This window comes from Mchenga conophoros, linkage group LG8 (genome assembly GCF_057382185.1).
Source record: "Mchenga conophoros isolate Kocher_MC1m ecotype Shallow Benthic linkage group LG8, M_conophoros_male_GT1.1, whole genome shotgun sequence".
Lineage (NCBI taxonomy): Eukaryota > Metazoa > Chordata > Actinopteri > Cichliformes > Cichlidae > Mchenga > Mchenga conophoros.
The window spans coordinates 11,435,117-11,458,553 of record NC_140533.1 but is presented as its reverse complement, the minus strand read 5'-3'; the positions used below and the strand labels follow the sequence as shown (position 1 = coordinate 11,458,553).

Here is a 23,437-nt window from a genome sequence, read left to right as displayed (position 1 = left end):
TGATGACAGAGGTCAGTAATTTGCACCAGAGGTACACTTCAACTGTGAGAGACAGAATGTGAAAAAAAAATCCATGAATTCACATGGTAGGATTTGTAAAGAATTTATCCGTAAATTGGGGTGGAAAATAAGTATTTGGTCACCTCAAACATGGAAAATCTCTGGCTCTCACAGACCTGTAACGTCTTCTGTAAGAAGCTTTTCTGTCCCCACTCGTTACCTGTATGAATGGCACCTGTTTGAACTCATCATCTGTATAAAAGACACCTGTCCACAGCCTCAAACAGTCAGACTCCAAACTCCGCCATGGCCAAGACCAAAGAGCTTTCGAAGGACACCAGGAAAAGTATTGTAGGCCTGCACCAGACTAGGAAGAGTGAATCTACAATAGGCAAGCAGCTTGGTGTGAAAAAATCAACTGTGGGAGCAATCATCAGAAAATAGAAGACATACAAGACCACTGATAATCTCCCTCGATCTGGGGCTCCACGCAAGATCTCATCCCGTGGGGTCAAAATGATCATGAGAATGGTGAGCAAAGATCCCAGAACCACACAGGGGGACCTGGTGAATGACCTGCAGAGAGCTGGGACCAAAGTAACAAAGGTCACCATCAGTAACACACTACAACGGCAGGGAATCAAATCACGCAGTGCCAGACGTGTTCCGCTGCTGAAGCCAGTGCATGTCCAGGCCCGTCTGAAGTTTGCCAGAGAGCACATGGATGATACAGCAGAGGATTGGGAGAATGTCATGTGGTCAGATGAAACCAAAGTAGAACTTTTTGGTATAAACTCAACTCGTCGTGTTTGGAGGAAGAAGAATACTGAGTTGCATCCCAAGAACACCATACCTACTGTGAAGCATGGGGGTGGAAACATCATGCTATGGGGCTGTTTTTCTGCCAAGGGGACAGGACGACTGATCCATGTTAAGGACAGAATGAATGGGGCCATGTATCGTGAGATTTTGAGCCAAAACCTCCTTCCATCAGTGAGAACTTTGAAGATGAAACGAGGCTGGGTCTTCCAACATGACAATGATCCAAGACACACCGCCCGGGCAACAAAGGAGTGGCTCCGTAAGAAGCATTTGAAAGTCCTGGAGTGGCCTAGCCAGTCTCCAGACCTCAACCCCATAGAAAATCTGTGGCGGGAGTTGAAAGTCCGTGTTGCTCGGCAACAGCCCCAAAACATCACTGCTCTCGAGAAGATCTGCATGGAGGAATGGGCCAAAATACCAGCTACTGTGTGTGCAAACCTGGTAAAGACCTATAGTAAACGTTTGACCTCTGTTATTGCCAACAAAGGTTATGTTACAAAGTATTGAGTTGTATTTTTGTTATTGACCAAATACTTATTTGCCACCCTGATTTACGAATAAATTCTTTACAAATCCTACCATGTGGATTCATGGATTTTTTTTCACATTCTGTCTCTCACAGTTGAAGTGTACCTCTGGTGCAAATTACTGACCTCTGTCATCATTTTAGGTGGGGGAACTTGCACAATCGGTGGCTGACTAAATACTTTTTTGCCCCACTGTATATGCTGGTGTACTGTGCCTCAGATAATAGTATTGAAATACTGACATCAAAAACACCCAAGGGTAGAAACATCCGTCTGATACATAATGAATATAAAATAAGAAAAGGTTCATAGATCTGAATCAAATTCTGTACCGTAGTCCTTGCAGGGCCATCAGGTTGAGGTAAGGTGTGTTGTTTGCACTCTCTTCGAGCTGATTAGCATCCAGATCACCCCAGCCAATGTCATCTGCCAGTATGATGATGAAATTGGGTTTTTCTTTGGGTTTATCAGCTGTGGGTCCATGCTGGGACACTGTGTGGAGCAGCAGCCCGAATAGCAGCATTGCAGCAGGAGGAAGCTGGGGTGTGCCCTCCGCCATTTTGAATCAAAACCTGCAAAAGATTACTTGCAATTATAACCTTAATTCCCCAAAAAGGGATGCTTTGTAATAATAAAAACAGAAAGCAATGATCTACAAATCTAAAAGCCCATATTCTAATCACAATAGAAAAAATAGAGCAAAGAAAACATAGAAATATTTCACAAAGACTGTTTGTTCACTTTGAATTGTATGGCAGCAACACAGAGACTGAAAAGGAAGGAACAAGACTGAAAATCAATATGCTCGTGATAGCTCCTCCGTCATGGTCGTGGATCTTTTCACTCAGCATTTTCAGTTATGGACTAAGATTTATATTGTTTAGTATTCTGAGTTATTAGTTCTAATTTTTTTATCCATGGATTGTAGATATCAATGGTGTGCTGCTTTGTTTTTATCCTTAGGCTGTAGTTTAGTTCTTGGTTTTAGTTTGTTTACGTTCTCTTCCTTTTTGTTATGTCTCCCTCTGCATTTCCTGACACCTAACACAGAGAAGTCTCCTTTTCTGCGTTCAGTGTTCTCCCGTTTTAGTTACTTCCTGTTTTATTTTGGTAAACTTTGTCCCAGGTGTTTAGCTTTCGGCTTTACTTTCCCAAGTCTTGTTTCCGTGATTGGTCCCAACTATGCTCCCACCTGTTTCCTCTTCTTTGTCGTCGTCTGAATGTCCCCTTGTTTCTTGTCATTTCTTTCCCACTTGGTAGTGTGTTGTCCTTGTTCCACGTCCACTAGTGATTATCGGTTGTTGATTATTAGCTCAGCTTTTGATGTAATAGTTCCATAATAAACCTGCCTCTGGAGCTTATTTTCTATCAAGAGTCCTACATTTTGGTCCACATACTTCCCACCACACTGCCAAATCGTGACAGCCTCAGGAGGAAGTGCATTAAAATCTGCATATGCAGGTTAAAGCTCTACTGTACAAAGTAGAACCAGTGTTTGCACATGATCCAGAAACGCTGCTGTCTGCTCTGGGCAAAAGTGAAATTAAAATGGACTCAGGCAAAGTGAAAAACTGTTCTTTGGTCAGACAAATCAAAATTTGAAATTTTTTTTGGAAGACATGGACATCAAACAAAGGACTATCTGGCTTGTTATCAGTGCTTGGTTCAAAAACCTGCAACTCTGATGGTACATGGATGCATCAGTTCTTATGGAATTGTCAGCTTACACACTTTAAAAAGCAGCATCACTGCTGAAGGGTATATACAAGTTTTAGAGCAACATCCAGATGACATTTTTTTCAGTGAAGTCTTTGTATATTTGAGCACGATGAAGATAAACCACGCACTGCAACGATTACAGCAGCATGACTTCATAGGAGAAGAGATCAGGTGCTGAAGTGAAGACCTTTCACCAGCTGAAAACATCTGGCACACCATGACAGGAAAAATGTGACAAAAACGACCCAGTACAATGTGACCATATTTCTCTCTCAAATGTCCAGCAGCTGGTCTCCTCAGATTATGAGCTGTTGTTAAAAGAAGACTTGATGCTACAGAATGGTGAAAATGCTAGACATCCCTGTGTATCAACACAGCACATCAATAATACAGCTTTATTAACTATCAGGCATTGACCAGTGCTACTAGTTTTAAATCTGAGTGTTTGTGACTGTTGTGCAGTCTAGGATCAGAGTATTATAAACTAGCATGGACCAAGATGCCGCTATGTTTAAGCTTCTATGGAAAATTACTAACTACATTTCAAGATTTTGCAGAGTAAGCTTACACAGAATAAAGAGATCAGTCGATCCAAATTACCTTAAATCATTTCAAAACCTGTTACATATCCTGTAAAATCTAATCATGCAGGTAGTGTTCCTGTTGCAACCCACTTTTTATCAAAGCAGCCTAGTTTGTTGAGGGCAAATCAGTTAGCCTCTGATCACGACCCGTGCTCAACTTTCTGCTTCATCACACCAGCACGTGTGATGTTTGTCTAGTTCCTAACAGTTTTAAGATGGTGTCAGCATTTGTGGTTAAGAATTAATCAACAAAAAAGCTGAAATTTTATAGGTGCATCAAAAGAGTCGTCAGTAAGCCCACTGGGTCAGATGTCAGTGAGTAAAATCTTTTGGCATAGAGCAGCAGAGTTAGTTCCTTGGACAGTATTTGTTTTTTAAAGAATCCTTAAGAAAAAAACAAGTATTACATTATGTATGAATGGACAATGTAACTGTAGAAGGATACCCTAAAAAGTGCAATCCTTAATTCAGGTAAATGGCAGTCATCACTTTTTAACCAAACAAAGTTTAGGGATTTAAAAAACAAACAAACAACAAATCTGTACTTTTCTGATTTGACAAAACGTTTTTCAAATATTCAAGCCTGAGGTTGGGCACAAACTCCCAGTCTGTCTCTCTCTCTCTGGCCAGCTATTAACTCAGAGCACCGCTCAAACAACACCCCAAGTTAAAGAACTTTGTGTGTGTATGTGTGTTTAGTTTGCCGGGGTACTATGAAGAACTGGCTGCAACCAGATCTCTTTAACCCCTTCTTCCACCCCCCACCCCGTTCTCGTTCATGAATGTCAGCTTTTATCTGATACAGCATGCTTGTACACGTGCTTACATATATGTAATATATGTCAGTGTGGGTGTCTGTGTACACGTGTGTGTCCTTGTGAGAGAAAAAAAACGCCTGTGGAAATATGTGCACCATAAGTTAGCTTAAGTTTGAAAGTTTATTGACGTCGCTCGCGCGCCACTTACGGGACTATAGCAACGAGCGAAGACAGGACCCTCTGAAAGTAGCTTCTTACAGGTGAGACAGCTCACTCCGACTTATTACAGCCATGTCATTACAAACGAATACGTTCGCTTTTAATTAGCTACTTCAAATAATTATCCGGCCAACACGCGACGCACAAATACTTACAAACTATTTGTGAGCACTTATTTAGACGTTATTGCCCAAGGGTATCACGCGCCCCCGCAGACGGACCGGATTGCGTCAGTCGCACGAGAACGGACCGTTGGGGTGGGGCACCCAAAGGTTAACATTACCACCCGCGTCTCTGGCTCTTAATTTAAAGTTATTTCTTTACAGCTAAATATTGTTCAGTGGTCAATTTCCGGCTGTAATTAAACCGTTCTATTTTATGTTATTTAATTTTATGGGTGTGAATGGGTGGATGACTGGATGTGTAAAGCGCTTTGGGGTCCTTAGGGACTAGTAATAGTAACTAGCCATTTACCATTTAACCCTTGTGTGGTGTTCGTATTTTTGTTACTCAGCCAGTGTTCATGGGTCTGGTGGACCCGCTAGAGTTTTGGCTTTCCAAATTAACACTATCAAACAATTTTATGTTAAATTACTCAACAGATGTTTACTTCATCCCAATTACAAGACATATGAACAGCAAACATGGTTAATTTTTTCCCTTTACCTTTGTTAGATCACATTTATGAATTAATGTGCTTCTCGTTTTTCTTTTATATAAAATGTTATAAATAAATCAGTTATAATCAAGTGGAGTGAGTGGAAAGACACAACACATTTACACGTGAAAAAAAAATTAATTGTTTAATTTTTCTTTTGAAAAAAACTGAACACGGGTCTCACAGACCCGAACACCATACAAGGGTTAACTGAAAATTTACAGCAGGTGTACAGAATGCCATAGTTGTTTGTTTGTTTGTTTTTCAACAATATATGACATGTAATATGAGAAGCCTGTATATCAAAAACAGGATTTACACTATGCTTAACATACCAGCACAGCTTATGAAGGCTAGGTTCAGAAATTTTACAAAATCTGGTAGGAGGGGGATACTTACACAACAGGTTTGCAGCTCTGGAGAGTTATGAGGTCAAACAAACCACGCTGGAGATTATAAATCCAAACACAGGTAGGTTGGGAGACCTGGGAATCCCATAAAAAATACTCAGATGCATGGAAAATGTATAATTCCTGCACATAATTTCACAAAGGAGCTGTATTTCTTTATCACCTGGTGGTACATTTAAGGATTTAGGATTTAATCTGTCATTATTGCTTCACTTTTTTCTCCCGTTCTTACAAAAATAAAAACATATTTGCTCAGCTTCATTAATAATTGATCAGGGAGAATGGAGAGACTGAACTTCAGCGGCTGTTGCCTTTCCCCCTCCTGACCATCTTTTGTTGCAGCACTGCCAGTGTTTGTACATTAAACAGATGTCCGTAAGAATGTACAGAGAGACTTTATTTAAGAGGCAAGCAGCTAAAGAAAGACCGATATAAAAGAGGGTGTAACACTATATGAACTTCTACTGGAAACACCAGCCAGTTATCAAGTCAGCTGATTTGAGTAATTTGACAAGGATCAGGCTTACCACCTCTTACTCAGACTGTCTGTGATCAGAAGAGGAACACTTCAAAAAGCTGTGACTCAGTCCTCACAGAGCTGAAGCTGGCTTTTGTGCGGCAGGTACCTACAGCACCACAGCAGCGCGTGCGCCCCCTGATGCTGGATCGTTTATTGCTAGAAGAAAAAAAAAGGCAACTCGCTTCTCCTTACATTTACCGCTCAGGCTGCCGAACGAGAGCAATTTCCAGTTTAAGATGAATTTTCCCCGAATGCGTCATTAAAGTATTCCTGCCGGTTTGTGTGAGCGAAACGGAATTGTGGGTTTGATCTGTAATTACTTACAGCGAGTCCCGGCCAGTGTCCTGCGGCTATGGGCGCATTCTCGTTCCGCTCGTGTTGACGCGTCAGAGCGCCTCTACAGTAACAGTCCAGCATTTGTTGCCACCCTACTTTGTGTTTTTGTCTTAATTCGATCATCCATTCAAAGTACGCACATTTGATTTATTATTATTATTACTTTTTTTTAATTGATTACTTTGCAGTTATGCTAATCCGCTGTTTTTCTTTCCAGGGCATGGGATTGAGTGGTTTCTTGGGGCCCAATGTGTACTCGGAGGTCCCCGACGGTGGCTGGGGATGGGTGGTGGCTGTGGCATTTTTCTTGGTGGAGGTGTTCACCTATGGCACCATCAAAAGCTTTGGCATCTTCCTCCAGAACTTGATAGATGAGTTTGGAGAGACCAACAGTCGAGTCTCCTGGATTGTTTCCATTAGTGTGTTTGTCATGGCATTCAATGGTAAGCACATGTGTTGTTGCTATGTGTGTTGTTTTACTTCATATGTTTATATGTTTCATATGTTGTTTGTTTAATTTAAGACAAAAAAAAATTAAATGAATGAGAGGTAAAACTTGAGGGGGTAGGGACAAATAAGTAAATACTTCAGCCTACTCCTTTTCAAACAAATAATGGAATGATATTTTGTAATGATTGTGAAGGCACATGTTTGAAATGTTTGAAATAAAAATGAACTGAACTGAACTGAACTGAACTATGTGGCTGCAGCTTTAAAAAACTTAACATTACATGCGTACAAAAATAACATTGAAATAATGAGAATCGCTGTACCACTTAGCACCTTTTGCTTCCATGATGACCAACCGCTTTGGCTTTCAACTTGTTGTCATGACTGGAGGACTGCTTATTACTTCTGGCACCATCGCCACCATCTTTACCAGCTCCATAAACCAAATCTACATCACCTACGGATTAGTTGCAGGTATTCATTTAGTCACTTTTTCACTACTTTTCCACTTCAAAAAACTTTGCACACAATGCTGTTATTCTTTGAATTTCTTGTACATATTTATTCAACTGTTCAGGCATGGGTTACTGTCTGACCTTCCTCCCCACGGTGACCATCCTTTCTCAGTATTTCAACCATCGGCGATCTCTGGCCACTGCTGTCGCTTCTACTGGAGAGTCCCTGTCAATGTTTGCTTTGGCACCAGGTGGGATGTTTTTTATAAAGACGCTTTAAAGACAAGTGTGAGTGACAGGGGTTAGAAAAAACGTGATTAATATTCCCAAATAATATCAAGAAAAGATTACAGTTTGCAACAGTTTCAACATCACATTTTCATTTCATAAGCCAGATCTTGAACATTACATACTTAATACTCATGCAGATTTGTTTGTGGACACTCATGGAATGCCTCTTCTTCCCTCTTAGCCTTTGCAGCATTAAGGGACCATATTGGCTGGAGAAATACCATGGCAGTATTAGGAGCTTTGCAAAGCGTCATCATCATCTGTGGCGCATTGCTTCGGCCGATAATTATTAAACCCAATGAGACGCTGAAACCAGAGGCTGACACCTTAACCTTAAAAGATCTGAGCAAACATAATGACTGTACAGAGGGCACAACTTCAGGGGTCTCTGTGACAAACAAGGCATTCTCTGATCAAAATACCTTCTGCAGTTTGACTAACGAGCTAACTACAGGCTCTGTGAGCACTGCAGACTCTGGTGTTCAGTCTCTAAGTGACACTGACAGCGGCAAGCAACAGGAGACATCTTTACCTCACAAAGAAGCAAAGGTGGAGACTGAACGGGAACAACTGGAAGAAAGCAAGGGAGAAATAAAAACATCTGAAAAAGAGGAAAAAACAAGCAGAGATGCAGAAAAACAAGCGATGAAAGAGGAACTAAACAATGCAGCTGACAAAAAGTTATCTGAAAACAATTCCAAACTCTTGGACTTCTCCATCCTCAAAGAGTGCAGCTTCATTTTCTATTCTCTCTTTGGACTGTTTGCCACTCTGGGCTTTTTCGCTCCACAGCTCTACATCATCCAGCTGAGTGAGAGTCGAGGAGTCGAAAAGGACCACGCGACTTACATGCTCTCCACCATAGCCGTGGCTGAAATCTTAGGCCGATTCTCTATTGGATGGATCCTCACACGGAGGCAGTTTAGGAAGAAGAAGCTTTTGGTGCTTTTAGCCTGTGTGATTACACTGACTGTGGTGCTGGTGGGATTTACTTTGGTCACAGAGTTTTACGGCCTAGCTGTGTGCTGTGCTCTCTACGGGTTCTTCCTGGGAACTGTGGTGTGCACCCACATTCCTCTGCTGGCTGAGGATGATGTGGTGGGCATAGAGAGGATGACTTCAGCTGCTGGCGTCTATGTTTTCATCCAGAGCTTTGCTGGGCTGGCAGGACCACCACTTGGAGGTACTGAGGAATGACATATTTACTGGACATAACCTCCAGGATCAACTTTACTACAAATGATACTATATCTTAAAACAATATATATTTTAGTAGTGAAAAACACACATGTTCATTTATGGGATTTATGGGAATCTTATACTTGTAGTTACAACTCATAATCTTGCAAAATACACACAAACCAAAAGTATAAAGTTTGGCTGGATCATCTAGATCAGGATATTTGATTCAGTCCCTGCAGAACATGACAAGACACAATGCAATTGCTTCCAGCCTTTGTTTAAGATGAGTACATAGACCTTTTGACAAGCTGGCTTTTTAGTTCTTACTTCTACCTCTATTCTCCTTTGCTCCTCAGGCATGCTGGTGGACATGACCCATAACTATGGATCAGCCTTCTACTCTTGTGCAGCTGGCATGGCTCTGAGTGCTTTGTTCCTGGGTTTGGTGAAGCCTGCTAAGAGAGGATTTTCCTGTATGAGGAGAAGACGCTCTGAAAGCAATGCAGCCCACAAGGAGGAGAGTGAAGAGCAAACTGAGGAGAACTAGAGATCCAAATGATTTCTCTGACTTTGACACTAAGTGATGTAGAGGGTGTTTTACCTTTTAAGCTGATGTAAAATGAGAGTAATAAAGGGTTCAAGCCATAGAACGGTAGTTAAAGGCTAATGCTGATAAACTGTAACAGCATGAATACACTGAAGAGAAAGATGCTTACTAAGTGCTTAAAATCTGCCTTTGTAGGTCTGGTTTCTGAGAGCAATCTCAAAAATTTTTAGACCACAGTATCTAAGTAATAATTGTGCCTTAATTACCTGATATACCAAACAGTGTTTTTAACAGTGTCAGTACCTTTAAATTATCTTTGAAGAAGCTTCATTTAGTCTTGCACTTAATGGATGGCAGTGACAAAGGGTACACTCAGAGTGATTAAGCGTTAAGGGAGGTGTCTTAGTTTGACAGGAGACTTTAACACTGACGCTCAATAATTACCTCAGTGATCAGTTCAATAACAATAGCCAGACAAAATGTGATGCTAATGTTGCAGCAAGAACAATCAGTTGCACAGATCTTTGTTACACTTGTTATGGGAAATACCTGAAGCTCAGGACAATTTGATTATATGTGTTTTACTTGCAATCAAATCAAACTGTCACTTAGTTAACGGTGCACTGCTATTTAATACGGGATGTCAACCTGCAAACAATTTTTGTATCAAAAACGTGTTTGTTCGTAATAAAGCAACACTGTGAAACAGACAGGTGAACGTGGTTTATTCTCTAAAACCCAGCAGACAAACTGACAACATGTTCATTCACTGAACACAACATTTATTTGAAAACATGCAAATTAATCCCAGAATGCACAGATACACTGACAGAAAAGAAATTTGCTGGCTTAGTCTTCCAAAACCTGTAAACCTATAAATGCTAACATTATATGATAAATCTTATATACATACTACATGTTTAATTGAATTTACATTGTGCAAACACAGGTTTCCAAAGTGCTACCATCACGTCATTAAGTAAAATAGAGTTGTTTAGTGTTTTAGTCTATGATTTTAAGTGCTTTCTAAGCATCACATTGCACTGGGGGCAATATTTTTCAGATTGAAGGAGCTGAAAAATAAACCACTGACCTTCTGATCAGTAGATGACCCACTCAACCACGCAAGATGCCCATTACATATGGTTTTGGGCTTTAATCAGCACAGTTCAGTAGACTGTTTACAGTGGCTAGCCAATACTTAGACTTTTGATACATAAAATCTACTTTGATAATCAAACAGCAACACAAATGTTAAGAACAGAAAAAAATTGGATGGAGGGTGTAAGAAAGCACTCTCAAGTACCTTCATCAAAACACCAAATGACGGAGGAGGTACGGCTTTCTATTACTCCAGTAGTGTTAGACCTGAAGAATAAACATTTTTGGGATTGTAAAAAGTGCTTGTATGACTGAGTGGATGAATGCAATTTATAAAGTGCTCAAATAGAGTAAAAAAGAACTATTATTGATCCTTTTCCAGTATTTCCAAACACCTGCAGACCCAAAGTTTGGATGCATTAAAGGCTTCGGTGGGTTTTGTAAAGTGAGGTGTGGTATGACTGGCTGATGCCTTCACTGATGTTTGAGTCTGATCCTCGTCCATCCAGTGAAGTAAGGCCTGATAAACAGTAAAAAAAAAAAAAAAAAAAAAAAGGTTAACTGATGTTTATTATATTATTTTATATTATTCAAAATATAAATATTATAAAAATATTATAAATATTAAAAATAAATATTATTTATTTTTTATGATTTTTATTTGATGTATTTCTGTGTATCTTTCCATTTTTTATTTTTATATGCATTTTCAATACTGTGTGGGAGATTCTTGCATTCTTGCTTTGACAGTGACTGTTACCAGATGCTTCATAAACAACAAATAAGTGCAGTGTGATGACATTTCCACAAAACGTGGAAAACAAAATAAAGTACGAGAAAAAAAACGCCAAGTTAAAAATCAAGCCGGCACTGTGAAGCAGCCTGTGTGAAATATGTTTTTTACTATCTACTTGCTCAGCGCATTGGGGTCAAAATTCAGTCTGATTTAAAGGCCCACTGTGAACTCAAGCATGTCAGGTAGGCTGAGGACACAGTGCAGCGCATAGATTTAGCTAGAAATCTGAAATAATCAATATTTTTAACCCATGACCCCACATCAAATAAGTACTCAGATGAACTCTCACTATTCCAGCACAGAGTATACAAAGACTATATCTTTGTTAAAATAACAATGGTCTGATAAACTCCAATTAATGTCTTGCTGGTGCTGTATTTATTCAATAACCAAATAGTAAAGAGAGTAAAGGGATTAATATTGTAATTATCTCCTTGTCTTCAGCAATCAATGTGTCATTACCTTGTATCTTTCAGCTATATTGAAGCCGATTGCGAACTGCAGTTTGCGAAGGCAGATGGGACAAAAGTCCAAGGGCCTTCGATCAGACTCATCGAGGTGGTTGGAGCCTTGCATGACACAGCTCAACCACTGGCAATGTGAGATTCCAAACATGTGGCCGATCTCGTGAGTCATTGTCTGGAGCAGAAACACTAAAGTTACAATGAAGACTAAAAACAGACACAAGAGTGAAGGTTTACAAGGGTCTATGGAAATAAGTGCTTTGATAAGACATGTTGATACAAGTGGGCAGATCATGACCACTGGCAAACCAACAATAACTAAATACATTAAGTAAACTGAGATGTTTCTTAGTAACCTTGCAGGATCGAAGCAGCAGAGAGCTAGTGATCGGTGGAGTGTAATAGCCGTCAAACACAGAATAATCCTTCTGCCTTGGCTGAAGATGCTTCTTCAGCCTTCCAGCATAACTTCTCTTATAGAAGTTGTCATCATATCTGGCAAAACTGAAAACGCCCATTCCTGTACACATTTAGGAAAAATTTGAGGAAAGGAAACAGGAAGCTATCTCCCCTCTAATGTATTTCACTTTAGCACTATCTAGTGGCTACTCAGTCACATTGCATCACACACAAAAAAACTAAGCATCTCCTCCCCAATGCTCATGGAACAAATTGCATCAAGACGGATTTGTGTTTGAATAACCTAGTGCTTTGCTTTTAGAAACCTCACCCTCTGTCAGAGAAGCTTGTCCAAAGACAAAGTTCCATGAATCTTTGGGGTAGAGGTCAATCATTGTGATTCCAACAATACAAAAAGCATCTTTTGGTTTCCTCTTCTTCAGAAATTGTAGCAGATCGCCTTTAGTTAAAGAGAAAAACAGTACTGACAAAGAAAATTGCACCAACCCAGATTGACACTGCAAGGAAAATGTCCAAAGTCACTAACTGATATGGAAAAATGTTAAATGTACGTTTTTTGTTTTTATTTTTAAGTCATTACCAGTAAGGATTTGAAGGTTGTAAGAGTTACTGTTGACCCTGAAAGAGCACTTTGTTTCAGACACTGCAACTGCTGGAAGCAACTTCACAGAAAGCCTGTAGAAGAAGGCTTGGCAGTAATCTCGCAGCCACTCCATATACTGGTCTGTCTGGGCAGCAACTTCTCCAAAAGAACCTACAACAAACAAAGTGCAGAATTAAGCCTAAGCAACCAAGTGGCATGCTGAATTTGGAGACCACACCCTTTTGTTGCACACACTAGACATACTTTACCCATTTGTAATGCCCAAAATTAACTGACTATAGTTTTTTCTTTCTCATTTTTTCTTCTCATGCTCTCTATGTCCACTGCTAAGGGCATCAACTGAAAGCTACTGAATCCTGTAAGAAACATTTCACAACTCCCCACACATACTCCGCTAGAACTGAGAGAAATAGAGATTCTGAGTACATGATATGCAGATATGCACACCTATGGTTTGAATATAAATAGTACTCTGGCTTTCATTTGGGGTCTTGCGATAAGGCTTTCTGTAAAAGGCCTCAAAGTCTTCGGGCTCCTCGGGGTGAGCGAGGATCCAGTCAGAGTCAGAGTGCACGGTGAGGAGTTGGAAAAGGGAACCCGGCTGCCCAGCGTGGAATCCTTCCTCCAGAAGGCGCTTTTCTTCTTTTGTGTACTTACTATAAACCTTAGTTAAATACTGAGAATTGGAGATCAAAGCTGTATGGAGTTTCTCTGGAGTGTACTGGATCACCTTCATCTGCAGGAGAAATGCATTGCATTAACTTGAATTACCCTGCAGACAAGACAATGTTTTTTCCCATCTTTTATCCCCCCATCACATAAATTGATTCTTTTTACTCCTTTTACATGGATGTCTTGCTCTCTTTGGATGCATGCGGCAAGGAAAAGTTTGACATTTTGAGAAATGTATTTGTAAATGTTTTTGCTTTCTTGCCGAGAGTTAGATAGGAGGACTGATCCACTCTAGTGTTTTGTGATAAACATTAAGCCACCAAGAGATCAAAGTAAGCTAAACTAAAATTAAAAGGGAGTGACTGCACCTGGCCAAAACAATTACAATTACGGTCCGACTACTTTGGATTCTCTGAAGGGAGGTACTGTGTGTAAAATGGCTGTACTTCCTGAACAGTTATTCTAACTCTTTTGTCAAACCCCTTCAATATAAAAGCTAAATACGTATGCACTAATCGTAGGCTAATTATATCAGGTCAGTCCAGTTCTGTCAGCAGCTAAATAGCGGAGACTGGAAGAAGAGAAAACCATTATCACACATTAATAGCAGCTACATTACATTACAGTAAATATAAACTCACAAGCTAGCTTAATGCTATATGATATTTTCTAAAGAATAGTTAGCAAACGTGTTTTTGCACTTTTGTTCGACACACAATAAAAAAACACTTAAAACACTTAAAAGTACAAATAAGGCAAATGGGTCAATAGGGAAGGATACAATAATGAGAAAATACCTTAACCGACACTTCTATTTGTTCACACCGGAAGCTATATTTACGTCATGTAAACAGAGGGGCGGGGTTAAAGAAAAAAGAAAGCTCGCAGTCGCGATTGTCTTCCAAAAGACTTCGGAGTATCACGTATTGTAGTGCAGACATTAAAATCAGATTTATCGTAAACTTGCCGGTCTGGTTTCTCGTAGCGGACTGTTGCAAACTAAAGAGAACAATTCAACACGCTTATTGGCAAGTAGACGTCATACGAAAGCGGAAGAACTTTCGGTTAGTGCAGCTAAAGTTAGCTAGATAAGTGGCTACTCAAACGGTAGCAGGTAGCAGCTAGCGGGCTAGCTTGCTTCTTTGCTGTCATGACCGGGGCTCCTCGAGATTTCACAGCGTAAACGAGAATACCTAGCAACTTGCTTGTTAGCTTTTATTCGTTCGGCTAAATTTGTGGCCCCGCCGAGACGCTGGCAGAGCGGAGATTTTTTGCTTTCCTGTGGCTACCGGTGCTTCTTCAGCCGGCTGAAGATAGCTCGTTTTACACACCCTGGACTTCCCAGTGAGATGAGAGAGAGCAGCATTGCCAAAGCATTTAAATAAGACATCTTAACCCGGCTGACAAGGAGTGTCAACCTTTCTGTTTGCCAAAAATAAGCATCCGATAAGACTGGAGAAATGCTGACTGACAGCAGGTAAAGACGAGAACATACATTTTCACAATATTTCACAATTATTTATTATAGGATCATCACCATATGGAAAAATACACTGAGTTATTATGTCATTGTAATTCAATGTTATGACTAAGTCACATTTTTCAGGCATCCAAGTTCTAGTCATATAATATAGCTTCATACAGACCCCAGTAAAGCTGTGTAAGTCTGTATGGTCTCATAGTACCAGTGCCACATGCCTGTTCATATAACTGCTTCAGCCTGTGTTGCTATTTTTGGTTCCTCGTCATGTACTCTCTTTCTGATACTCTTGGCTTCCTCCGCCCAATCTGTCTCCCCCTCCCTGCATCATTTCTGTCACACAATCTCTCTGTTCCTTGCATCGCTGTTTTGTACAGGAAAAGGCACCATAGCTGCGACAGCGAGGAAGACCAACAGCTGAGGCCTCAGGCCAAGAGGTCAGGAGGGGGTCCCTCGTTGCTTGTATCAGATTTGGACTCAGAGGTGAGACACATACATAGATTGTGGATTTGCTCCTGATTGTCTATAAAAGTTGACGTCTTTTACCTTATAATGTAAATCTTGCTGCATTTTTGCAGATAGAGCACGTGTCTTGGGATCACATACAGTGCGCCGCTGTCAGAAAGAGCTTAGACCGTCTTTATTCACAGGCTGTGCATCCATCTGTGAAGCTGCTGTTCAGACTCCAACTCTGTTCTGTGTTTGCAGTCTTCCAGCAGTGACAGCAGCAATGGGATCAGCAGTCCAGAGAGAGCAATAGTGGCCACCACCAGACCATGCATACACAGCCAAAACAGCTGCAGGACCCAGGACCCCGTCAGCCCAAAGCCCGAAGTCTCTGCCAGCTCCTTGCCGCACGGTTTCCATGGTGACGGAAGAAGTGTCTCATATGACTACATCAACAGAGTCCTGAGGGAGGCGCACTTCAGCAGTCTGCAGACCAGAGGACGACCAGGGTCGACATGACCGTGACCTCCGGCCCTCGCCCGACCTTGCCTCCTGACCATTTTGTCCCTCACCCATCAGTGTCAACACTGCTGGCATGATGGTGCCTCCCAGAAAGCCTCAATAACACCATGGGGTCAGGTGTAAGGCGATGATGTGTAGGGAATAGGGTTGCAACAGTATGAGATTTTCACTGTCTCTGAAAATATTATGGTATTACAAAGTTCTTATCATTATTATTATTAATAACAACTTTTTTATTGATTGAAATGTATGTGGCATGATAACTTTCAGTTGTCGTACCATCGCACACGACATATTATGAAAACAGCATACAGCTGCAACCCCACTGGGGAGGTTTATGGATCCTGGGCTCATCCCCACCTCGACATGTACCATTTGTCAAGATCATAAGCACATCCGCCTTTCCATGGCCCAGCCACTGTGGTTTTCTGTGCAGTATCGATGTGTACGTGTGGATTTGTGTGTATGTGTGTGTGTATGCATGCACCCCGTGCACTTTATGAAGAGGTCTCCTTCTCTTTACATGCGTGCGTCGATGCGTGGACATTTTCATTGGTGCTAATCACAAGAAAAGTGTGATGATGATGATGATCCAAAGTGCTTGCAGAACTAAATAAAGCTAAGCACTTTACTCTGGAAGTCTTTCTGTTTACTCTTGACTGGGACAGTCGGTCGCTTGTTTCCATCAGAGAAGTGGGAGTTATTGTGATCCCATATGGAGAAGGCCAATGGATTCACTCCTAAGGAGCACGATCAATACAATCCATTAAAGAATATTTTAGGCTTTGTTTTCTCTAACCAAAGCTATAAAGTTAGAGCATTCTACTTTTTGCAGTCACTGGCTAAATGAATCTAAAATGTCTAGGTGTGGTTGGTCAGTGGGTTTAAGAGGATGGAACAGAGATCCTCATAGACTTTTTGGCTGAAATCCAACCTTAGATTAAACCCTGGCTAATTATAGGTCCTTAAGAAGGCACTGTGGAAAGTGCAGGTCAGGCAGCACTCCGCTCGGCACAGCGCTTCTAACAAAAACAGACTCTTTAAAATAATTTAGAACCCAGTGTTTACTTGTTCCACATTTTCCACATTGTGTATCTGTGTGTCATAAGCCGGTCAGCCATACTTGTTTATGGGTGGTTTAATATGACCAGTACACTGTGTTTGGAATAAAATGAAATGTAAAAGTGATTCATATGTAATTTCCCTGAATCATTTGAAATAAAGTGTTGCCAAAAGTGATGTGTGCAAACATGTCGGATAAAAAAAACAAAACAAATCACATCAAGACTGCGTAGTGGTTAGTGCTGTGACAAAAATACAGCATGCTTTATTGTCCTGCATGTTGAACAGCTTGGCTTGTGTTCACTGAACTGAAACACATCAGTGGCGTTCATTATAGTACAATTACGCTGAATTACGATTTAGGCGTGTAGTTTGAACTACATTCCACTGCAATAAATATGTAACTGAAACAATGAAGGCAAACCTTTGCTGAAATGAGAAATCCTTTATGACTGCTTACATATGATCAAACAGTCGAGACATTAGTTATGCACACACAATAACCCAAAAATATTAATTCCCCCAAGTTTTTTTTTTTTAAATCATGCACTCTACAAGTCTCATTTTAGTCAACAGAGCAGACATAATAAATAAATTTCTAAATTTACACTTGGAACATTTACAATGACTTAATAGCTTAGTACCAAAAATAATGGAAGACAACTCTCTTTTGATTTGAGTTCATAAGAAAAGCGACTGTAGTGCAAATTTCAAACAGAGGTTCTCCCCCTCAGAGGTTCAGGCCGTGCTGCAGAGGTGGAAGTTGTTACATAAAAGAAATCCTGAGAAAAAGCAACCACCAGTGTGCCCCGCAAAGCCAAAACACAGTAACTGCGTACTTTATTAGATTTAAATTTAGGCCTACATCTGTCATTTTACTATTTAAACATTATGATTTCACAGAAGTGTCATTTTTAGGGAAAATGGAAAAGTAGCAGGTTGGAGCATTTTTGTTTGCAAATGATGCAGGAACTAAAACTGGTGCTGCTGAAGACTAGCCTCGCTTAGACTTTGGTTTGGACTTTTATTTGATCAGCCTTCCAGATATTGAATAAGCCTTTTCATAAACCATGATTTTTTTTTTAAAGAAGTATTTATTCATTAGTTCTTTTCCCCCCTCATAACACATGTCAAGGCTGTGCTTTCCTTGCACTATGTAGAAAGGGGACCCATTATGTTTTTTATTTGCTTAAACAGATGGAAGTTTCAAATAATGAGGTCAGTGTTTGCTCAAGTAATTCTTGTAAACTAAAAGCTCAGGCTTCAGATTGATCGAAACATTTTTTTCCTACCCGTCTCTGTATGACATCAGTGAGAGCAGATACCCCTAATGAGACCACCTCAGGTACACAGATCTGGCCATGAGCACAGAAGAGTAAAAGACAGCTCGTTTCTGACGGTGAGGATGAACTGATGAGCTGCACTGAGGCCCAGTATGACATAAATAAATGTGATTTTGAACTGTAATGTCATGCACAGCTGCACAAGAGTCTTGGATTAAAGATACGGAGGTGGAAAAACAGCTTAAGTTTTCTAAAGTAAATGTTACAAAGATCTCTCATTTCATGTTTTCTGCAGTTATTGTCCTGTAACTTTGTAAGGCAGAGTAAAGACCTCTTATCCAAGACAACTTCAGTCATTAAATACTTTTAAAATACACTGCAGCAGACAAAGACCTGTCTTTAAGAAGACAAACCATCCATAGATGGACATGATCTGCAGGCTCTATTTATGAGTCCCAAATCTCACTCTTGGCCCAATTTGCTGTTTAAAAACAGTTTCTGAAGAGGCACACAGATAAGAAAAGAAACTGAATTAGAATCTGCTATCCACTTACAACTTAACTGGTTGGATCTTGGTTTGGAACATTAAACAGGTTTCCAAAAGGATCAACGCATGATGACATCATTGGTTTAAAGTAGAACAGCTCTAAACGGTTGCCTGCAATCAAAAGTTGAGAAAGGAGAAAGCTGATACTGACTGGCTGCAATTAGATGCAGAGGAACTGCAAACTGAGGGAACATCCTCACTGGTTTTACTGGTGATAGATGAGTTCACTGAACAATCGGACTTATGCACAGCGTCCATCTCCTTTATCCTGTCGCCTATTTTGTCCTCCACCTCTTCATGTGATGTTTCACTGTTACACAGCGGCTTTCCTTTGGTCACCAGCTCCATGCCACTGAACAGAGACAGTCTGCTCTGGGCGTGTGGCTTACTCTGAGGTTCACATGAAGCAAGGGTGCTTTTAACTTGAACAGTCTCGGAATCTTCAGCATGCAGTCTCACCTCGCCTGTCCTTACTGGTTGGACCTGATCTTCTGCTAATTCGTGGCTCTGAGCCAGATCCTGACTAGGAGGGGGAGATGGGTGCTTTGGTGGTTGAATGACACCTGCAGATGAAGTGTCCGGCTGTTGAAGTTTGAAACTGTCAAACAAGTGTGTTGGCAGTAAATTGCTGCTAGAGGTGTGAAGCTGATTCACTGTTGCCTGATGGCTGTTCACTGCATCCTGCCTGGTAGCATGCAGAGATCCGCCCATCAAAGCCTCAAACTGTCGCAAGATCTAGTCAGAGGAGATATGCAGATTAAAAAAAAAGAAAAAGAAAAAAAAGCACAAATAAGTATTATTGGGTTTACTACTTGTCCTTAAGTAGTAAAGTAGTCTCCCTCTGCTTCGTTTACCTTGGTGGCTTTATTTGCCACCGGTCCTGGAGGGCCCTCGCTCAGCTGGCGAAGTCTGTGCTGTGTGGCTCCAAACATTTGTTCCAGAGAGAGGAGGTCAGAGGTCATCAGGGATGCGACAGCACACAGCGCCCGCTGCAAGAGTAGACAAACAACACTATAATCAGAGTAAAGTTGAAACAAAGAATTCTGATTTTCGATGTCTTCTCATTGTTACCATCTTAATGGTGTAGGAAGGATCTTGAAGCTTGCAAGACAGCAACTCCACCACAACCTCACAGTTAAGAATGGAGCACCTGACAGAGTTAAAAAAAAAACAAAAAAAAAAACAAAGAAAAAAAAAAAGAGAGACTGAAATCGTGCCACAAGTCCCAACAATTTACTGCATCACAGAAACCAAAACAACCAATAAAAAAGCTTAAAATAGAATAGAGTAAAATAGTTGAATTAAATAAAAATAACACAAAAGCAGGAGCACAAAAATGTATAATAAGATGAAAATAGCTCAATTAATAATATTAAAAAAGGCAACTGAATACAATCAGGAGTTTACTAAAAAACTAATTAAAAATGAGAAACCAGCTTGTAGAAAAGAACCAGCCCAGGCTGTTGTGTTTTAAATGGGATTTTGGTGCACTGACTCTTTGATGAAGTGTTGGCTCTCCTCTCTGGAAAGGAAAACTTTGGAGCCTTCAGTCAGTTTATTGATGAGTGCCATCTCCTGACCACAATCCCCTAGCTGCAAGGCCTCCACCCTGGAAACCACAAAGTATGAGAGGAAAGTAACAAACTTAAAGAAAACACAGGCTTATAATGCTCAGGAACATGGCTTACTGCATAGAAAAACTGACAATCCTGGCAAAAGGTTTATTCTTAGGTGACCAGTAAACAGTAAATTGTACAAACTGCACACAGAACATTTGGAGATTATGCTACAAGCTCCTAAATGTGACTGCACTGGAATAAAAACAGCTGGTTTAACAAACTACAAGCCCTCTTCAAACATGAACAATTTTCTGATGTTTCCTTTTCTCGTGTGTCACACAACAGGAGATTAAATGCACTGTCACTGTACAGGCATTGGGTAAAGTCTGTTTAAAATCCAGTACTTGCTCTCAGCTAATGCATTAAAAAGAAAAAAAAAAAGGCTCGAGGGCATGATGTGTTAAAAAGGTTAAACTTTTTTGACACTGACCGATCTGATAGGTCCCCACTGCTCTCTCTGCTGGCCCCTGATTGGCTTCCTGTGCCAGCTGACTTGCTGCCCACCGACGCCCTGGTATTGGCAGCGATGTCCTGAGAGGAGTTGTGAGAGGAGCTGTTGCCACTGTCCGTCTCTTCCCAGCCACCTCCTACCTGCCCCGGACACCACTTAGTCACTGGTGAAGTGAAGACACATGAGGAAAACCTTAATTTATAAACATCTGTTCGCTACTAAGGCTTCAGTTGATACTTTTTCCTCAATCTTGCCTCAATAAAATGCGTAATTGTGCCAGCTTCATTTCTGACCTTTCGGTCTACAAGCAGGCAGATTATAGGCACACGCTGGCACGGCCACTTCTATGGGTGCAGAAGGCGCCACCACGGCCCGGTAATGGTTGTCATGGAGACGGATCCCCTGATGCTCAGTAGGGGGAAGGACAGCGCTCGCCACCACCTCAGCTGCTTTCTGAATCTTATCCAGAAGTGAGTCGCTGCCTGCTGCAAGGCACAGGTCCAGAAATTTACACACACAGTAAGTTTGATTTGTATGTACTGTGCAGCTCGGCTTCCCTCACCTGTCCCCTGCTTTCTTGGACTGTATCCAAAACCCTGCATTCCTGATCTGTGGGAAGTGGCCGATCCCATACCTAAAGAGAATGAAACAAATTAACTATTGTACACACAATGCAATTTAATGACTACTTCTTTCATCCCATCTACAGATACCCATTCTCTTCTATTACTTGTTTATTACATGGCGCTAAAGTCAAACCTGATAGCAAAGTGATGTACAATAGTTTGGCATACAGGACGTAGTACATATATTTGGGTCTTTAAAGCTTATATCTTTCATCAGGAAAATTATACTTTCTAATTCATTTTTGAGTTATCACTTTCACAAACTTTGGTGTCCACGTCACCCGCCCGCCTGCCCATCTTTGAAAGATGAGTGCCGTTTATGGTCATAATCAATGTGTGTTAGCACTTACCCATTGTAGGGGGGGCAAGGTTAGTTGAAGTGATACTGTTTTTGGAGGGAATGACATCTGTGAAAAGTAAGCGGGCCACTTCCTGTAAATGGATGAACGGCAAAGAATAAAAGTTCTTATTCAAGCCACCTTCCCTTTCTGTGTAACTAACTATATTGAGATGAAAATACAAAACAACCCATGTCGTACCTGTGCTGTATTCCTCACTTTCTCATATAATGCTGTGCCATGGATGGGATCAGGAGGGCCGCTGTAAACTTATCAAATAAAAATTACCCAAAGTGAATATGTATGAACGATGGCAGCAGCAAAATAATGAAAGTTGAACGCACAAATGAGAAAAATCTAACCGGATGCTTGCTGGATGAAGGTGGAGTTCCTTCTGAGTTCTGTGAGGAAATGGTTGGACCCATGACCACAGAGGTGGACAAAAATCTTCAGCACCTGATACACCAGAAGCAAGAACAGAACCCACACTTACTCGTAAACTGCAATCAGCAATGTACAGGTCCTTTAAAGAGACAGAAACAGTAGCAAAAGCAATTCTCTCACCTTCAGTTTGACATGACAGGACTCCACTTGTAGCCTCTCCAGGAGGTATTCCAACAAACACTGACCACAACCTGAAGACTCATGGGAGATTTCTACAGTGTGCTTAGAATTAAGGATATAACACTTCATCACACAGATATTACTACTCCCATGGTTTAGCTGGTATAAACATTTGACTGATAACCCACGTGAGACCTTTTCTTCACACACACAAAAAATATAATTTTAACCTATCCTATCCTAGCCATGCTCAAGGTATGTACCCATCAGTGATTATGTAGAGTCATGGCCACAGCCTACTTATACAGCTCTAAGATGCAAAAGAGGCCAGCAGGAGTAGGAACTTTTTGCAGTCAACAGCAGAAGCAGCTAAAGGATACTTCCAATCTCCTGGAAAAGGTAGCCAGGACAGGGGTTTTCATCATCTGCTGTAGCCTTCATCAGGGTGGGCACCTTGGATAGTTAGACGAAATTGTGGTTTACCACTTCGGTTGACCGCAAACTGACCCTTAAACCAGTGTGCAGCATTAAGTTTTAACGAAACAACCTGACACGTCCAGTGAAAAACAGAAAGTAAAAAGCCAAAAGATGTTGGTTAAGGATGTTAGCTAGCAGGCTAAAAGAAAGCTATGGTTTCGCAAAAGCTAATAGATTTAAATAAGTACGTCAACGTTACGTGACATTTAACATGTTCGTTTCGGCTTCTCTGTGTTCTTTTTTTTTAAAATAACGACTGTCGATATTACTTACTTTCTGAAGAAAGGCTAATCGTTCCATAAATGTTGCCATGATTTAGCAGTCCCAGCTGCGGGTTACTCATCTTCCTTCGAGGTGTACGATGGAAAGGCGGGGCTTGAGGTGACCGCTAGCCAATAACAAAACACTAGGCAGCAATCCTCGACTCTATTGGCGTTCTGGTTAAACCAGGAGTTGGAACATGACGAATCAACCTTCAGAAATGTT

The 23,437-nt window shown here is 40.9% G+C and overlaps 5 protein-coding genes across 12 annotated transcripts in view; 2 read left to right on the top strand and 3 right to left on the bottom strand.

Annotated features, from left to right (window-relative positions):
- Window positions 1–6,649, bottom strand: part of arsg (arylsulfatase G) — a 22,851-nt gene extending 16,202 nt beyond the window's left edge. Inside the window, exons 1-3 of the mRNA XM_085284071.1 lie at window positions 6,542–6,649; window positions 5,687–5,772; window positions 1,682–1,921 (exon numbers count right to left, since the gene is read on the bottom strand). Coding sequence (XP_085140197.1) covers window positions 1,682–1,908 — 227 coding nt within the window. The 5' untranslated portion in view covers window positions 1,909–1,921; window positions 5,687–5,772; window positions 6,542–6,649. The remainder of the gene's footprint in view (window positions 1–1,681; window positions 1,922–5,686; window positions 5,773–6,541) is intronic.
- Window positions 4,435–10,188, top strand: LOC146568197 (monocarboxylate transporter 7-like). Of its 3 annotated transcripts, none has more exons than XM_085284068.1 (6): window positions 4,435–4,670; window positions 6,771–6,996; window positions 7,334–7,477; window positions 7,581–7,709; window positions 7,931–8,932; window positions 9,288–10,188. In XM_085284068.1, exons 2-6 carry the CDS (start codon window positions 6,774–6,776, stop codon window positions 9,476–9,478), a joined length of 1,689 nt encoding a protein of 562 aa, XP_085140194.1. In that variant the 5' UTR covers window positions 4,435–4,670; window positions 6,771–6,773; the 3' UTR covers window positions 9,479–10,188. The 3 variants fall into 3 exon arrangements, with proteins under 3 accessions (XP_085140194.1, XP_085140195.1, XP_085140193.1); XM_085284069.1 differs by lacking the exon at window positions 4,435–4,670 and adding an exon at window positions 6,024–6,319; XM_085284067.1 differs by lacking the exon at window positions 4,435–4,670 and adding an exon at window positions 6,024–6,685.
- Window positions 10,187–14,612, bottom strand: LOC146568196 (archaemetzincin-2). 2 transcript variants are annotated; one of them, XM_085284073.1, is made up of 7 exons: window positions 14,333–14,612; window positions 13,311–13,599; window positions 12,840–13,013; window positions 12,570–12,698; window positions 12,196–12,359; window positions 11,838–12,014; window positions 10,187–11,099 (listed from the first exon to the last, which is right to left on the bottom strand). In XM_085284073.1, the coding sequence occupies exons 2-7, from the start codon at window positions 13,597–13,599 to the stop codon at window positions 10,944–10,946; spliced, it is 1,089 nt and encodes a 362-aa protein (XP_085140199.1). In that variant the 5' UTR covers window positions 14,333–14,612; the 3' UTR covers window positions 10,187–10,943. The 2 variants fall into 2 exon arrangements, with proteins under 2 accessions (XP_085140199.1, XP_085140200.1); XM_085284074.1 differs by having other exon boundaries at window positions 13,521–13,599.
- On the top strand, window positions 14,386–17,219 carry LOC146568195 (protein VCF1). Of its 2 annotated transcripts, XM_085284076.1 has the most exons (3): window positions 14,386–15,012; window positions 15,393–15,498; window positions 15,724–17,219. In XM_085284076.1, exons 1-3 carry the CDS (start codon window positions 14,996–14,998, stop codon window positions 15,979–15,981), a joined length of 381 nt encoding a protein of 126 aa, XP_085140202.1. In that variant the 5' UTR covers window positions 14,386–14,995; the 3' UTR covers window positions 15,982–17,219. The 2 variants fall into 2 exon arrangements, with proteins under 2 accessions (XP_085140202.1, XP_085140201.1); XM_085284075.1 differs by lacking the exon at window positions 14,386–15,012 and having other exon boundaries at window positions 15,019–15,498.
- Window positions 17,213–23,374, bottom strand: tepsin (TEPSIN adaptor related protein complex 4 accessory protein). Of its 4 annotated transcripts, none has more exons than XM_085284063.1 (13): window positions 23,225–23,374; window positions 22,855–22,927; window positions 22,475–22,566; window positions 22,273–22,366; window positions 22,112–22,179; window positions 21,923–22,004; window positions 21,509–21,580; window positions 21,240–21,431; window positions 20,926–21,109; window positions 20,372–20,485; window positions 19,948–20,026; window positions 19,731–19,865; window positions 17,213–19,611 (listed from the first exon to the last, which is right to left on the bottom strand). In XM_085284063.1, exons 1-13 carry the CDS (start codon window positions 23,261–23,263, stop codon window positions 18,994–18,996), a joined length of 1,842 nt encoding a protein of 613 aa, XP_085140189.1. In that variant the 5' UTR covers window positions 23,264–23,374; the 3' UTR covers window positions 17,213–18,993. The 4 variants fall into 4 exon arrangements, with proteins under 4 accessions (XP_085140189.1, XP_085140190.1, XP_085140192.1 ...); XM_085284064.1 differs by having other exon boundaries at window positions 21,240–21,428; XM_085284066.1 differs by having other exon boundaries at window positions 22,855–23,021; window positions 23,225–23,328.
- Window positions 23,375–23,437: the final 63 nt, after the last annotated feature.

Excerpts from the sequence above, each read along its gene's own strand:
- LOC146568196 (XM_085284073.1), bottom strand. The coding sequence starts at position 13,599 with ATGAAGGTGATCCAGTACACTCCAGAGAAACTCCATACAGCTTTGATC. Across the intron at positions 13,014-13,310 it reads TATTTATATTCAAACCATAG|GTTCTTTTGGAGAAGTTGCT; the intron begins GTGTGCATATCT and ends TGTTTGTTGTAG. Across the intron at positions 11,100-11,837 it reads ATATAGCTGAAAGATACAAG|GCCTTACTTCACTGGATGGA; the intron begins GTAATGACACAT and ends ACTGTTTATCAG.
- tepsin (XM_085284063.1), bottom strand. The coding sequence starts at position 23,263 with ATGGCAACATTTATGGAACGATTAGCCTTTCTTCAGAAA. Across the intron at positions 22,928-23,224 it reads GATTAGCCTTTCTTCAGAAA|GTGCCCACCCTGATGAAGGC; the intron begins GTAAGTAATATC and ends TAACTATCCAAG. Across the intron at positions 22,180-22,272 it reads CTTCATCCAGCAAGCATCCG|TTTACAGCGGCCCTCCTGAT; the intron begins GTTAGATTTTTC and ends TTATTTGATAAG.
- LOC146568195 (XM_085284075.1), top strand. The coding sequence starts at position 15,283 with ATGTACTCTCTTTCTGATACTCTTGGCTTCCTCCGCCCAATCTGTCTC. Across the intron at positions 15,499-15,723 it reads TATCAGATTTGGACTCAGAG|TCTTCCAGCAGTGACAGCAG; the intron begins GTGAGACACATA and ends CTGTGTTTGCAG.
- LOC146568197 (XM_085284068.1), top strand. The coding sequence starts at position 6,774 with ATGGGATTGAGTGGTTTCTTGGGGCCCAATGTGTACTCGGAGGTCCCC. Across the intron at positions 7,478-7,580 it reads CACCTACGGATTAGTTGCAG|GCATGGGTTACTGTCTGACC; the intron begins GTATTCATTTAG and ends TCAACTGTTCAG. Across the intron at positions 8,933-9,287 it reads GGCAGGACCACCACTTGGAG|GCATGCTGGTGGACATGACC; the intron begins GTACTGAGGAAT and ends TTTGCTCCTCAG.